Here is a 16162-nt window from a genome sequence, read left to right on the forward strand (position 1 = left end):
TTATCCTCATAATAAAATGTATCAGGACTATGGAAACTGTTTAAAAGGCGTCGTTTTTATTTACTTGTGTTCGAAATACTATCAAAAATAGGTGTAGATTTTATGCAATTCATCGTTTTAGAAGGGGCACCAGAAAGTAGTTACAGCATATCATCCTTTTAGCAAGACATTTCTATTGATCAACCAAAATTTCAGCGTCCATCGTAGAATTATAAGAAAGATACATAGCTTGGTTTGAGTCATGTTTTTGTTAACATGAGTTTATTACATTCAACTTCAGATTTTTAAACTTGGTAATTCCTATTCAGCATAGCTGCATTTAAAAAATATAAACAAACTAAATCATGATCTCAGCTTTGTGTACAAACATAAAGTAGCATTGTGTGCAAAGCTCTGTATCTTACTTATAACTCAAAACTTGACTCTCAGGTTAGTAAATAGAAATTTGTAAACAATTAAAACAAGAGAAAAATGCACTATAACAAAGAAACAAGAGGCCCAGGGGCCACATCGCTCACCTGAGCAACAATTGCCTTAATTCTGATCAAATTAGCATTACAGTATCAAAATATCTTGACAACTGAGTACAGTAGATCTTGCTGAAAAAAATTGAAAGTCTGCCAATTTTTATCAACCTCTTATTTTTTGGTAAATACCAAGCCCCTTTTGTTGTTGTACCTATAAGAAGATTTTTCTCTATTCCTATATCCCCCCCCCCCCATTTCATGGCCCCATTTTTCTCTAGGGAATCATGGTTTCATCAGACTTAAATCTGCATAACCTTTGCTTTCACACTAAGTACATGTACATTGATTTGAATTATAGCTCTTTAACAAATGTGACAACATTTTTGTCCCCCGCCGCAACGCGGTGCGGGGACATAGAAATGCCGGGCGTCCGTCCGTGGGTCCATGTGTCCGTGGGTCCGTGCGTCCGTGTGTCCGTCCGTCACACTTTTTTGTAAGCGCTCTCATGCCTACAAATTTTGACGGATTTTCATTAAATTTATACCAAATGTTTATACTACTATTACCTTGGTCAAGTTCGAATATCAGCATTGGTCGATACTTTTTGTTGGAGTTATGGGACTTTGACCACAATAATGACTCCGTTTTATCCAAAAATTGACCTTGTAAGCACTCTCATGCCTACAAATTTGGACAGATTTTCATTAAATTTATACCAAATGTTTATACCACTAATACCTTGGTCAAGTTCGAAAAGCAGCATTGGTCGATACTTTTTGTTTGAGTTATGGGACTTTGACCACAATAATGACTCCGTTTTATCCAAAAGTTGACCTTGTAAGCGCTCTCATGCCTACAAATTTTGACGGATTTTCATTAAATTTATACCAAATGTTTATACCACTAATACCTTGGTCAAGTTCGAAAATCAGCCTTGGTCGATAGACTCGATACTAGTATACTGCTTGACCGGCGGGGGACCCTGGAATTCTATTCTTGTTTCAGTTAAGTTTATTCATCAGTCAAGTGAGTAAGGATGTGAAACGTCATATGAAATGAATTAATGCCTGATAAACGACAATGGTTTATAATGTAGAAGGCCAATCAAATTTTTCAATGTTTTTAATTTGAGGAATTAAGCGCATTCATACTGGTGCATTGAGGTACACTTTTCTTCTTTCACATGTAGGATTTTTTAAAATAAAATACAATAACTAGTAAGTAATGGAGGGAGAAAATGTACTTTTATGCTCTCATGTATTTCGAACTGAAAATTTAGTTATTTATATTGCATATGATCTTACTTTCGGTAAAAATGGTATTTCATAAAGATAAAATTCAGGTAACTCTCAATAGCTTGAAGTCCATTGGACTGATGAAAAACTTCGAAGTTTCAAGAGTTCGAGTTTTCAAGAGTTCAGAGTTTTCCAGGTTGACCAGCGGGTTTTTAAATTAGTCTTAGGGGTTGTTATTATTAACACATTTATTTAGTGCTAACCTTACGCACATGCTTAATCAACGTTTTCTTTTCAGTAAAATATACAGAACTGGATTTTTTTTAAACCAAATACAAACAACTATTGAATAAATTCATAATAATTATTTATTTTATGCATCATATTAAGACCAGATTGCTCAGTGCCACTGGACTGCAAGACGATTGACATATCACAAATGTGATAACTGAGTATCATCCATTGTTCCCACTGTTCGGGTCCTTCACCAGCTGTAAGAACTTGTTCAGCAATAATCATTACAATGACAATGATGCTGATACATGAGCGCATGCACAATTATTTGTATATTTATAACCAAAGTTGTCCGATCCAAGGTATGTGTCCGATACATGGTTAACTCACCCTATATAATGAATTCACTATAGTTATTATTATGAATTTGTTATATGAGTATAGCAAATTACGGATGTAACTAAGTAAATCCATTGGTTCCCGGGACTTCGCTATAACCGAGTTTTACTGTATTTATTTTTGGTGAATCTACCAAAGGAACATATGGCACAATGTCCTTTGAACGCCCATATAAAGCCAGGTTGCTCAGGTGAGCGATGTGGCCCATTGGGCCTCTTGTTAAATAATGCGAGAAAAATAATCATTCATTATATATTTGTGTGGGGTTTGCCTCATCCTAGACCATGAATCTTGTCCCCTTAGTAATAATGAATAATGCTATTAGTGATGCATGTTTTAAAAGTAAATTTAGACTTTATGCATTGAGGTAAATCTTTAAATTGCTTGATTACTCAGTTTCAATAGCAGACAACAGGTATGCAGAATAAGATATTTTGATGTTTTGATAATTTCGTTGCCTCAAGTGGATGTCCATATGCAAAACAATAAAAAAAATACATGTAATTTATCTATGATCATAAAATGAACAATTTTTTTGCCAAATATACACTTGAACAATAATTTCTTCAGATTTAAATGTAAATATAGCATTAAACAAACAGAATAACAATCTCTCTAGATAAAGGCTATGTCTCTGGGTAATATGCAGTATAGCCCATGCTTCATCTGAAAGCAAATGTGGCAAAACCAATTGTAGTGTGTAATACACAGCCATTTCTCACAAAAAAATATTCTAGAAAAAAGTATTAAATTTGGCAAAATATGGTATACTAGGATTTGTTATCTTTGTATTGTGAAGAAACATATTAAAGCACAGACTCCAATGTGTTTTCAAAAGTGTCTTTTCATGATTTTTTTTTTTTACGTTGCAACATCCTCATATTTGGTTTATACAAGCTATGAAAAAATATTACTTTTCTCCTGACTGTAGAATCCAAGATGGGGCTGTTTTGGTCATTCACTATGGAGAACAACAAGCAGTTCTTCCTGCAGGAGAAGTTTTTGTCATCTGTCAGCGATGAAGGTTAGTTGTACATGTGCAGTGTATTTACATTTATGAGATCTCTTGATTGTTTGTTTGAAGAATTTTGAAAATTGTTTAAATTAAAGTTAACAATAAATTATTTCTTTCCAGTTCTTGGCAGTGTTGTGTTTCTGGCTGAGAAAATGATTTTGGAATTTCCTCAGAAAATGACTGAAAAAATTTCAAAGTTAGTCTTATTGTGAAATTTAAGTCCTAGAATATTTTTTAATCATAGGTATAGTGGCCAATGTTTGTTCTAAATGACTTATTCCTTGCCTGCCTAGTAATCCCAAAAAATTTAATATACATGTATTTTGAAAGTTTATAAAGCATTATTATATTTCCATTCTATTCAGCTGTAATTTTCAAGTAACATGTACATAATCGAATTAAAGAATGGAGGTAGATTACAATTAAAGTATACCATTGAGGGAGTCAGCAAGATTCCAGTCCTCTGAGAGCAAGTCTATTTCCCGAGGCTTTCAGCTCAAGTGAGCTATTCTGATTACATTTTGTCTGTCGTCCGACTGTCATCCGTCCATCTGTAAACTTTTTACATTTTGAACTTCTTCTCTAAAACCCCGTGGCCAATTTCAACTTAAGAACTACTGAGTCAAATTCATTGTAATTTAGCATAAATAATCCTTATGGAAATAAAAATATAAATTGCAAAAATTATGGGCTACTTCTGTTTCAAATTTCAGTTATTACGAAAATAATGATATAGGAAATGCATGTTTCAATCTGTTTATAACTTCGGGTTTGGTATTTTATACTTCTAAAACAAGGTTCTTTGTTTAAAGCAGCCATGTTGGACGTACGATGAACGGGTCGATCCGACAAAGATGAATTTGTTTATTGTGCAACAGTTCGCGATCGCGTGGAAAGGGGATCTTTGAAACATGTAAGATACATTGGTGCCGATTTTGTAAAGGTTCTGAGGTTAAATATTTCAATGTGTTGACAGTTTTCACAGCTGACGGTGGTTTTAGCCTGTTTTGTTTTTCGTTTTATTTTCATTATTTATGCATTGTAATCTGGAGAACTATCACCTATAATGTATTTTTAACCGGGTTTTCCAACGGAAAAATCCGGTTATTAAAATGGTGAAAATGGCGGGCGGGTGGGTGGGCGGCTGCCAAAAGGGTACCCTCATTGTACAGATAACTCCTCCTACAGTTTTCAAGATAGGAAGTTGTTCTTTTGCAGATCAATTGTACATATATCAGAGGTGTGCATATTGCTAGGATTTTGATTTCCGATAATTTATCGAAAAAATACCAGCTTTTGAACTTAGTCATTTTTCGGCAAAATGTTGCATATAGGTTACCCTCATTGTACGGATAACTCCTCCTACAGTTCTCAAGATAGGAAGTTGTTCTTTTGCAGATCAATTGTACATATATCAGAGGTGTGCATATTGCTAGGATTTTGATTTCCGATAATTTATCGAAAAAAACCCAGCTTTTGAACTTCGTCATTTTTTAACAAAATGTTGCATATAGGGTACCCTCATTGTACGGATAACTCCTCCTACCGTTCTCAAGATAGGAAGTTGTTCTTTTGCAGATCAATTGTACATATATCAGAGGTGTGCATATTGCTAGGATTTTGATTTCTGATAATTTATCGAAAAAATACCAGCTTTTGAACTTAGTCATTTTTTGGCAAAATGTTGCATATAGGGTACCCTCATTGTACGGATAACTCCTCCTACCGTTCTCAAGATAAGAAGTTGTTCTTTTGCAGATCAATTGTACATATATCAGAGGTATGCATATTGCTAGGATTTTGATTTCTGATAATTTATCGAAAAAATACCAGCTTTTGAACTTAGTCATTTTTTGGCAAAATGTTGCATATAGGGTACCCTCATTGTACGGATAACTCCTCCTACAGTTCTCAAGATAGGAAGTTGTTCTTTTGCAGATCAATTGTACATATATCAGAGGTGTGCATATTGCTAGGATTTTGATTTCCGATTATTTATGAAAAAAATACTAGCTTTTGAACTTAGTCATTTTTTGGCAAAATTTTGCATAAACATGTAGGGTACTCCATTTCACTGGATACGGGTTGACATGGATTATGGATACAGTTTACATAAAAGAAAACCCGGTTTGCTGTCACATTGACAGCTTTTCACTTATGTAAATTTTTACGTAGCAAATCAAACATAGACTTTGGTAAATCAGACTGTTGACTGTTTACCTGTGCAAAATAAGCAAAATCTGATGTATTAACAAAATACTTTTTAAAAAATACAATTCAATATATTGGAAATTCGGTATGACATTTTGCATAATGGTTGATTAATGCAATGTGTTTTGTTGAGATGCCCATCATTTTCTCCAGTTTATTCAGTTTAAACAGAGTTTAATATTGCTGACGATATATATATAGACACACACAAACACAGTACCCGCAAAGTTATTTTTTACAAGATAAACGATAGGATTGGATTCATGCATGATAGAATAGCATTAACGCACGATAGAACAGTATACACACACTATAGAACAGGATTAACGCACGATAGAAAAGTATACATGCATGATAGGATAGGATTGATAAACGAAAGGAAAGGATAAACGATGTTCATGATAAACGTATAATCGCTTTAAACGATCTTCACAAATAAACTGATAATGGCAGAGTTTGACCAAGAACACGTACGAATAAAGATTTAAGCGGGATTTCTTTTTAGTAACAATTGTTGAATTATTTATAGAATGTATAAAAATGACAAGTTAATTTTTTTTCACTAAAATAATGAGCATAAATAATCAATAAATTTTCTGTATTGTTAACATTGTTTTCAATACCGAACACCCTAGCCGATCGCCGCGAATATTTCAGCCCGAGATCAAATTACATGAAAAAATAGCGGGTTCAATTATAAAAACCCAACTCTTGTTTAAGTAAATCTATCATAATAACATTTCTTTCTGTGTAAGAAAATGATACATTAAAAACAAATTATAGTACATTCAAGTTAAATAAATATTTATGCAGATTCACATTCTTCGTATGATTTGTTAATATTGTTTTCATTCCCACACACCCTAGCCGATTGCAGAGAACATTTCAGCCCAAAATCAACTATCACACAAAAAATAACGGGTTCAAAATTTTACATAGGATTATATAGAGTAACTCTTTAAAAATCTTCTTCTCAAGAACCATTTGGTTAGGAAAGCTGAAACTTGTGTGGAAGCATCCTCAGGTAGTGTACATTCAAAGTTGTGAAAGTGATGACCCCCGGGGTAGGATAGGGCCACAATTGAGAGGTCAAAATTATACGTAGGAATATATAGATTAAATCTTTAAAAATCTTCTCAGAATCTAATCAGCCAGAAAAGTTGAAACTTGTGTGGATGCATCCTCAGGTAGTTTAGATTCAAAGGGTTCAGAGTTTTACATAGGTTTATACCCTAGTAATATCCTATAAACAATTGTTTAGGATCTTTTTGAGAACTGCAATGTTCAACATGTGATATTACTATAAAGTCATCCTGTTGGAAAAGGGACAAATGATAAGAAACATAAGAATATTCAGGGGTATAAAACAGATTTTTATTTATACAGGATCTACATGTATTATACTACAGTCGCACCTGCTGTTACGGCCACCTTTAATCAGCGGCCACTCGCCATGAGCGGCCAGTTTCAATCCCGCCCGTTTAGTTTTTCACTATATTTTAACTGATTTAAGCGGCCACCTGTCTAACGCGGACAGCGGCCACTGTTTTTAGGTCCCGTGGTTTCAACATGCCTGTTTTCAACGGCCATTTTGTCTGTTTTGTCACATGACTTTAAACTCTGACATGTGACCCCGTATCGAAAGTAGCCAAACTTCGAAAGCTGATAATGAGTTAATGACAAATAATTGAGTGGGTAATTTGAAGACTGCTGAGATTTAATGAGATAATTGATTATCATAACACCTGTTTAGTGTTGTTTATATATCTACACGTACTTATATACTTCATTACAAAGTTATTAAATGGCCAGTCTTGCGCTAAACAGCATGTACAGCCGGTAATACGCACTTTTTTTCTATAAAATTTCTTTGATAGAATAAAAGGGTGTTTATTATATATCCCAATGCAATTTTGATACTTTTTAAAGAGGTAAAACATTGGCTATCGTTCAGCATATACTCTGTGTACGGAAACGCTACATCTTTGTTTACCGCATTTAATCACTTGAAAATTATTATTTGGGCGTATTTAGTAGAAAATATTTTGCTCTTAATCCTTTGATAGATACATGGAATTAAAACGGTCATTTAAAATTAATTTAAACTTTTTATTCATCAATCCGAGCTGTGCATGCACCATCTCCGTGTACGCCGCAATTACATATCCTATTAATAAATCTGTGCAATAGAGCCAAAATGAAAATACTCGGTGTTTTTTTTTTTTATTAATTTGAAACCTGGAATAAGAGGCCACCTGTCTTTAGCGGCCAGTTTGTCATTGTCCCACAGGTGGCCGCTTAAAACAGGTGCGACTGTACATTGTCAAGATAGTTTGTATTATGGCTCAATTAAGCTGATTTTATGATACCTTTTGTTCCTCAGGTGAGCGATGTGGCCCATGGGCCTCAGTATTCTACAGAGGGGCCATATGGCACAATATCCTTTGAACGCCCATATGAAGTCATTATTGCTCAGGTGGGTGATGTGGCCCCATGGGCCTCTTGTTTATTATACGGATTAAAAAAAAAACAATCAGGAAAAGTTTAAATTCATATAATTCTTCGTGTATTCTACAAGTTATAAGGTCAAAATAAATAAAATTAAATTGCACGTGCGTCATATTGTGACGTAGCCAAGTTATGTTATATGAAAAAGACAATGTGTACACCAGGTCACATGATCCTCACATCAACTCAGTGATAGCTTAATGATGCGACCTCTAAATATAGAATGCTCTAAGGCCAAAAAAAATTAATGATTTGTTTCTCAGGCACCACCGCATCAGTAAAATTATCGCAGCATCAAACTTTTTTATCATTATTTTATCATTAAGTTAACCTCTATTGTGATTAATAACTAGCGACTGTCTTATCGTTAGAGGTTATAAATACGGTTGATGCAACCACATACTGTGCACTGAAAATTCCAACCGATGTTTACAACTTTAGGTGCTGATATCATAATTAGTTGGTAACCTATAATTAGTTAAAAACTCTGCCAAGTTAATGCTAAAATAATCATAAAACCGTTTGTTTACAGTTATGTTTAAAATTAAACAAATCCAACTTGGCCTATATTAAAGGACATATCGCATGTTTCTAAAGTATACGACATTTTACATTTTTTGGCTTCCTTGTGTATCTAATAATTACTCCTTATAGTTTGTTAACGGCATAAAAGCGGTAATTAGCCATAATATCAATTTAAATTATAGCCCCGATCGTTTAAAAACTCCTTAATTAGATAGCGTGTCACGTGGTACAGTGACGTCACATGCGACCTTCTTCGAACAGCTGATTGTAAACAAATTGTAGGATTAGCATTATCTTCTTTAAATTTTGACATTCATTCACTGTGTTAGTTATTTTTTTTACATGCTGACTAAATTAAAAGAATCTTATTATTCAGTCGTACATGTTTGAGCCACCAGTACTGATAAAATACGATGATATAGCCGAAGAAGCGACGATGAAGTCGGCAATAACGATCAGATTTATCGACGTGTAAACATTGTAAACACAACTTAGTAAGGATTGTAGCTCAAATAAATCTGTTAAAGGTGTTTATTTATCAAAGTCTACAACAGTCTTGGTTTTTGGCGTTCCTAATGACTCAGAATGTTCATTATTGTAAAACTGTGGTGCACAAGGAGTTTGTTTCTTCGGCAGTAACTGATCACAACTTTCTAAGGTTGTTTACTCTATATTACACTGGATTATAAAAGCAAGCAAGAACGTTTTCCTTAATTATTGTTTATTTCTGTAAGATCCCATCTCCGTATTTTTTTATCCATGTACGTATAAATGTATATCAACAAACTTTGTCTATTTCTCGCGTAAACAATCAATATCGACAACTCGATCCATGACTTCTCCCACAAAAAATAAAACTCATAGAAATCTAACCTCCCGTCCTAAAATTATGATTTCTGCAGAGGTGAGCTACATGTATGAATGAAGAAATCATGTATAACTAAAAACCGATGCATGCATGAACGTATAGTTTAACAATAAGAAAAAGAAAACGGCTAATGAAGCGAGGCGGTATCCAAAATGGCGTCCCCTCTCGTTATTTTTCTCAGATGAACTTGCGTTTTGTACACAGGCCCCTGTGCATAAACTTCTATTTTTTTCTTTTTGAGAAATGAATAAGATTTATTTATGAAACTATAATTACAAAAATGTACCATATAATTAATAATATATGAATTGAATGTTTATTAATAAATCCTCTCGTCGACAGATAGACCCCTATTTGTCACAAGATTTCCGCATACTTTCGTAAGGGAAACTTAAACAAACAACAGTTCAAATCCCCATTTTCGGTGGCTACATCACCCGCAGGAGGCACAGAACACCATCATGTCCCGTTATCGACAATTTAATGGTGATAATTAGTTTAATTGTCGTTTTAATCTAATCCAATTACTAAGATGGCTAACAGCACCTTCTCGCTCGAGGTCGCATATGACGTCACACATCATGGCGGGTAGATCGAGAGAGAAAATATGCATATCGCGACATTTGAATTTCATCGCTTTCAAACTCACGAATTAGGCAAAATATTTTATGAAAACGTTCATAAACTTGATTTATAATGAGTATAGAATGATTTTATTTTAAAAATTCCGAAAATTGAAAAACATGCGATATGTCCTTTAAGGTTGTAATTGGGTCAAAGGGTTGGACTAATACCTCCAAAATACACTGAAACACATAGACGGGTTTTATTTGTCATTTAGCCAACACAATTACAAACATTCATCTACAAAATGTATGAATACACCTAATAAATTTAATTAAAAAAATTGGATAAGTTTAGGAGTTGTTTTATTTTTAACCCTTAGGCTGCTGCTTTAATTTTCGCCAAGATGGCCGCCACTGCTGAATTAATTAATCACAATTAATGGTAATTGACCATCGAGTTTTAAAATAATATATCTCAGCAACTATTTATGCTACAGTTACCAAACTTATATTTAAATGCAAGAGAAAATGTTGAAAATTTCAATGCAGTGCTCATTTTCTTCATTTAACTTGTATTTATCAATCTAGGAACGTTCAAATGTGAAAATCAATTAAAATGAATGCCTTTTATTGATCCATTCTTCAATTGTCATATTTTAGAACCCAAATGACTGTAAAAGTTCCTTAATTCAATAATAAGTCATACATTGTGAGATTCATATTTATTCATATAATTTTTGAACATTGGGTAAACAAAAAATCTGTAAAAATAACTGAAAAATAAAGAAATACATAAAACACTTCATCAATGTTTTTGTTAATGTTGTTCTGGTTCACATTCTCGGACCACACACTTCTCTCGGTATAGATGTTGATCAATTAAACAACAATTTCCATAAACATATCATTAAAAAAATAATTTAGAAACGATAAAGGTTCCTAATCCTCCATTTTAGCGTTTAATTTTCCTCTCTGATGAATGGGATATTTAATGGCGGTGGATCAACATGTGACTAGCCTACATCGAGATCGGCATCTAATTCTCGTTCATTTTTTGGCGTCCATTAAAGACACATAAATCAATAAATTAAAATCTCCTAAGTTATGTTCTGCAGGATTAAATCCATCAAAATTATTTTCGTCTTAGCTATCACCGTGAAAAAAGATCAAAACTTTCGTCTCGTGGCTTCATTCTACGTTGGCCATTTTGGCTACAAATTCAAAACATTTCTCGGAAGTTTACCGCTTTATAGCCTTTATTTTAAACTCTGGAAAACTCTAGAAACCTTCCGAAAACATCAATTGACCAATCATATTTCATTTCTAACAATAGCCATCGTGTTTTTGTTCAAAGCGAGGCTTAGGGAAACCTTAGATAACTAGCTCTCGGAAAAACAACAATAGTCGTGCGTAGCAGTGGCGGACCTGAAATTTCGGCGCGACAATTGTCGCGCGTAGCAGCCTAGGGGTTAATTGACTTGCTTCTAATCCAGTTTAAATTAAGGTTGAATCTGTGTATACATGTATTATCATTAGCATTATGCCATTGTCAAAGAATGGAAGTCCTCCTGATTTCTCAAACTTCTCCCTATTTTTCTGTGAAGGAGAATTTCAGAAGTGAGGTCTTCCTAAACTAAGTTTGCCCAATGTTGGTCCCTGTTAACACTACCACTGAAATTTCTCTGTTATCTTTAGAAATTGAAGCCCCTGTGATATTGCCTAGTAGCAGGAATAAAGGACAATTCTATTGTTAGAGAATTTTTTGATGTCTAATTTACTTTTCCTTGATTCTCAAGGCAATGGAGATTAATAAGAAAACGCCCCCAAATGAATGCTTTATTTGATAAATTTTTATATGGCAAATTCAACTCGTGAAATATGCCATAAGAAGTCCCCTTTTTCAGTTCAGACTTGTGTTATTACTGTGGAGGGGAAAGATGGGCTGCAAAATGAAGCAGGGGCACAAACCATTTGTCATGTTTGTTCATCTGCAAAAACTCAACCTTTGAAAAGGAAACAGAGACAGTTTAAACTAAAAAAGAACAAATTAAAACAAATATTTAAACTTTGCCAATGTATCAGTTTGATGAATATCTGCTGATGAGTACACAAATTAATCATAAATTATATGTACTGTCACTGTAAATTTTGTCTTTAAAAAAAGAAAAAAAGAAGCCATCAACATTTCAAAATTTTGGCCCGAGAAACTAATGATTAATTTTTTTTGGCCTAAAGATGAATACTGTAAGTATAGGCAATGAAAAAGGACATTGCAACTGAAATTAAATCATATGGTTATGAATATTCATGATTTTATTCAGAATATTTTAGAATTCTTTGGTTAACAGAAATTACGAAGTGTTCCGAATAGGTGTGTATCATTTCACCGAACTGACACACCTTTTTGCAGGGAATCAAGTCTGTTTATGGCGATTTTCAGGGAATCAGCAAAATATATCAAAATACCGTTATACAGTGAAAAATAAGTAGAGGTATAATAATATATGATAATAAAAAAAAATGAACAGGTATGAATTATTACATTTCCCCTGTTTGTAAAGTCAAAGATATATTGTACTTAAAAATAGTTTGCATGTTTATTGCAATCATTGTTTATTTGTAAACTAATTATTCCCTCGCGCAACTTGTTGGGAAGGGGATATAGCATCGCTAACGTGCGTGTTTGTATGTGTGTGTGTGCACTCCATTTCAATTTTCTAATAAATAAAAAAAAAAACTTCCAATAGAATTTCCTAAACCTTTGCACAAATATGCCTCATTGTAAAAGTTTAAATTAAATGCAATGTCATATTAATTTGTCAAATTTTTATGCAAAAACTTAAATAAAATTACACCATTGTAAAGGAGGGGGGCATACATTATGACAAAATTCGTTCAAAACTAAAAATATTTCTCATAGATTGTACACTTCTGTAAAATAAAAAATAAAAAATGCATGTGCCTTTCCAAACCATTAATACTATTACAAATTATTATTTCATTAAATCAATGTCATAATCAACTTTGTATACGAGTTATCAATCGAAATTTCTGAGTAAGAGTTATCAATCACTCAGAGCGAAAGTAGTGTGACAGAACAACGTTACGGTGAGTTAATAGGGTTAATAGCTGAATGTGTGTTTGAATGTTTGGTATTATCCCCTCACGCAACTTGTTGCGAGGGGGATATATAGCATCGCTGCTGTATGTGTGTGTGCGTGCATGTGTGTGTGTTAGCAAAATTTATAGAAAACCCTCGCATGCATGTGTATCAAACTTCGTACACTTCATAAGCATGATTAAGGTACAAACCCTATTTATTTTCAAGGAATTCCGTAATATATTTTTTAAGATATCGTTAAAATAACAACACTAAGAAATTTTATGTACGACTTCCGGTTCGTGAAAGTAAACATTTTAATTCAACAACTTGATATTTTGTTGGATGTAAACCCTGTAAAGGTAAGGAGCAAACATTTTTTAGAAATGGGAAGTTGGAAGGATGTCCAAAGTGAAAAACTGAAGCAAGCAGGAGATTAAGTTCACCCTAATTCAATCGAAACAAGCAGCCGTCTGAACCGAATTTCGGGCTATATATTTACCGAATTACTTAGAGAAGAACAGGTTCATAATTCAAGAGACTTTGACAAATATCGTCAACATGATTAACCGGGAATTCATTTTATGTTAATCGCTGAAGAAATGTTACTCTTTTTAAATATTGGGGTTAAAATTACGACATGTTAGCTCAAATTTTCTCATAGAGCAGTCTATAAATCGCCAGATCTTAACTACGTTTCCTTTTCAATATGAAACTTAAATTTGCCTACACTAATTGTCTACATGCTTAATGTATGTCACTGGATAAAGAGAATTTATTAAACTATATCATTAAAGTTTAACACGTTTGTGGTGTGTTTTCCCTAGTAATGGGAACAATTGTATAACCACATATATGCACCCATCCCCCATGGATACACACAGAGCGTGCATGGGGATAGGAAAAAAACAAAATATTTTAATTCAAATGGTTTTGAACAAGTTAAATATTTGGTCTCTTCAACTACATGTTTATTTCTGAATAATGCATTTCCCAGCACAAAATTTTCATTTCGCGTGGGGATGCTTCGCTTTGCGGTGCCCTTGTTATATTTACAGATACAGGTAGTTAGTTTTTTGTTTCAGGCCTTACTACAAGGCTTTGGTGTACTGTGTAGCACACAAATCTCGAGCGGTGAGGAAGCCCACTCAGGACGTGGTGAAGCGGTTAATTTCCCTGCTCGGCGGAACAGCTGTTTGTCTCAGTCTGGTGAAGGAGTATGAAGAAATGCTGGAAACACAGAGGGTATGTTCCAATAGTCTTACCATACTTTTGATGCAACATTTTCAGCAATGCTTGCGAAGTTAATGCAGTTAAAGAAGAATTTCTTTACATAAACAAGATCAGAACACATACCATAAAGTATCGTGTATAATATGCACTCATGTATAATACGCCCCCCAAAGTTGACCAACAAATGGCGAAAAATAACCCAACAAGTTCTATGTATTATAAGCATCCAAAAAATGGCGAAATCAACAGCGCCATTTCCCCCCAAACTATCAATGTTTCATGATAATTTTATAATCCATGCGCAATTTCTTTAATTTTGTGATCGGAACATAGCACAGACAATGAAAATCAATGGCTGCCATTTTTCCAAATAACTTTTGATGTTTAGCGTTAATGATAATTTTATAACCCAAGCGCAATCACTGTAACTTCCTGATCGGAACATGGCCCAAGCGATATTAGAGTCAAAGATCTTACAATTTTACTTAAAAAGGACGGCATGATTTACATGGGCGGTATCAAATATCATTTGACACTTCGTAAAGAGTTTCTTAAAAAAATCAGCGGAGAAGTTGAAAATCATCATACGTAGAGAAGAATTGCAACCGAGCTTAGTGCTTAAAGATAATATTGTTTGCAGATATAAACCAAAATAACATCAAAAGAAATGATTTAATTGATTAATGATAGTCAAACTCTTTGATTGTTGTTAAATAAACATTGTGATGAAATGCATGTATGTCGTATATCGTCATTATCAAGTCGTACAAATGATCAATGTATTTTTAGCAGTGTCTATGTAAAGCAATAACGTTTAACTACATAACTGGACAGGAAGTAATCAAGTATAATAAAATCAGAATAATTGCTAATTTTCATGCACTTGAAAACACCCTGTGAAGACCGACACAAGACAGGTGCATGCTTCTGACACCGGAAATTGTTAAACAAACATTGACCACGCGCCGAGTCAACAGGTGGCTGCTTACGTAATGGCGAATACACTGGCGATATTTAAACTTGTTTGATGCAAGAAATAGTGTTGAAAGAGGATAAATATTTCAATACATGGAAATAAAACTAAGAATAAGGTATTTCTGATGCAGTAAATTTAGTATACACTCATACAACTTGCATAACACGCTATATCTGCAGTCACTACTGCCATGGTATCAAGAATCGTGGCTTGAAAGAATAGGGTAAATTTTTAGTTCTATGTACAACACGCACCCCCCACTTTTGATCAAATTTTGGCTGAAAAAAAGTGTGTGTTTTACACGCGACATTATGGTTTGTTGAAAATTACACAGTAAAACTTGTGCCTTCTTTTATCTTAGTACAGTTAAATTTTAACATCAATAATATTTAGAAATGATATTGTAAGTACAAATACCAGTTCTGTTCATTAAGATTTTTGGGAGTTGATATTAATCAACTCTCCTATGCAGTTACTCAGGCAAACCGAAACTGAAACAGTCTTTGGACCTAAGCACAAATCATCACTGCTGACAAGAGTTAGTTCTTGAAAATAATCAATAAATTCCACGTAATGTACGCTAGAGCATATTTTTAAAGGAAACTTATTTATGAAAACCTAAGAAATAGTCAGATTTTAAATAGTACGAACAATTTAGAAGATTTTTGCAGTCGTAAGTATTCCTACGCCAGAGTTCTATATAGTCTCGTTCAACCATCGGCTGTCTCCGTACAACTCCGACAAGCAGATAGTCAGTCTATATTTAGAGGTTGCATCATCAAGCTATTACGTGACCTGGTATCTCTTACTTGTCGGAGATTAACG

The 16162-nt window shown here is 33.8% G+C and overlaps 1 protein-coding gene across 1 annotated transcript in view; it reads left to right on the forward strand.

Moving 5' to 3' along the window:
• The window catches only part of LOC105324846 (stalled ribosome sensor GCN1), a 173096-nt gene that overhangs the window by 58072 nt on the left and 98862 nt on the right, over positions 1 to 16162 (forward strand). The window contains exons 15-17 of the mRNA XM_034481722.2: positions 3267 to 3359; positions 3471 to 3546; positions 14214 to 14373. Of these exons, the coding sequence (XP_034337613.2) occupies positions 3267 to 3359; positions 3471 to 3546; positions 14214 to 14373 (329 nt within the window). The remainder of the gene's footprint in view (positions 1 to 3266; positions 3360 to 3470; positions 3547 to 14213; positions 14374 to 16162) is intronic.

This window comes from Magallana gigas, chromosome 3 (assembly GCF_963853765.1).
Source record: "Magallana gigas chromosome 3, xbMagGiga1.1, whole genome shotgun sequence".
In the NCBI taxonomy this organism is placed as follows: domain Eukaryota; kingdom Metazoa; phylum Mollusca; class Bivalvia; order Ostreida; family Ostreidae; genus Magallana; species Magallana gigas.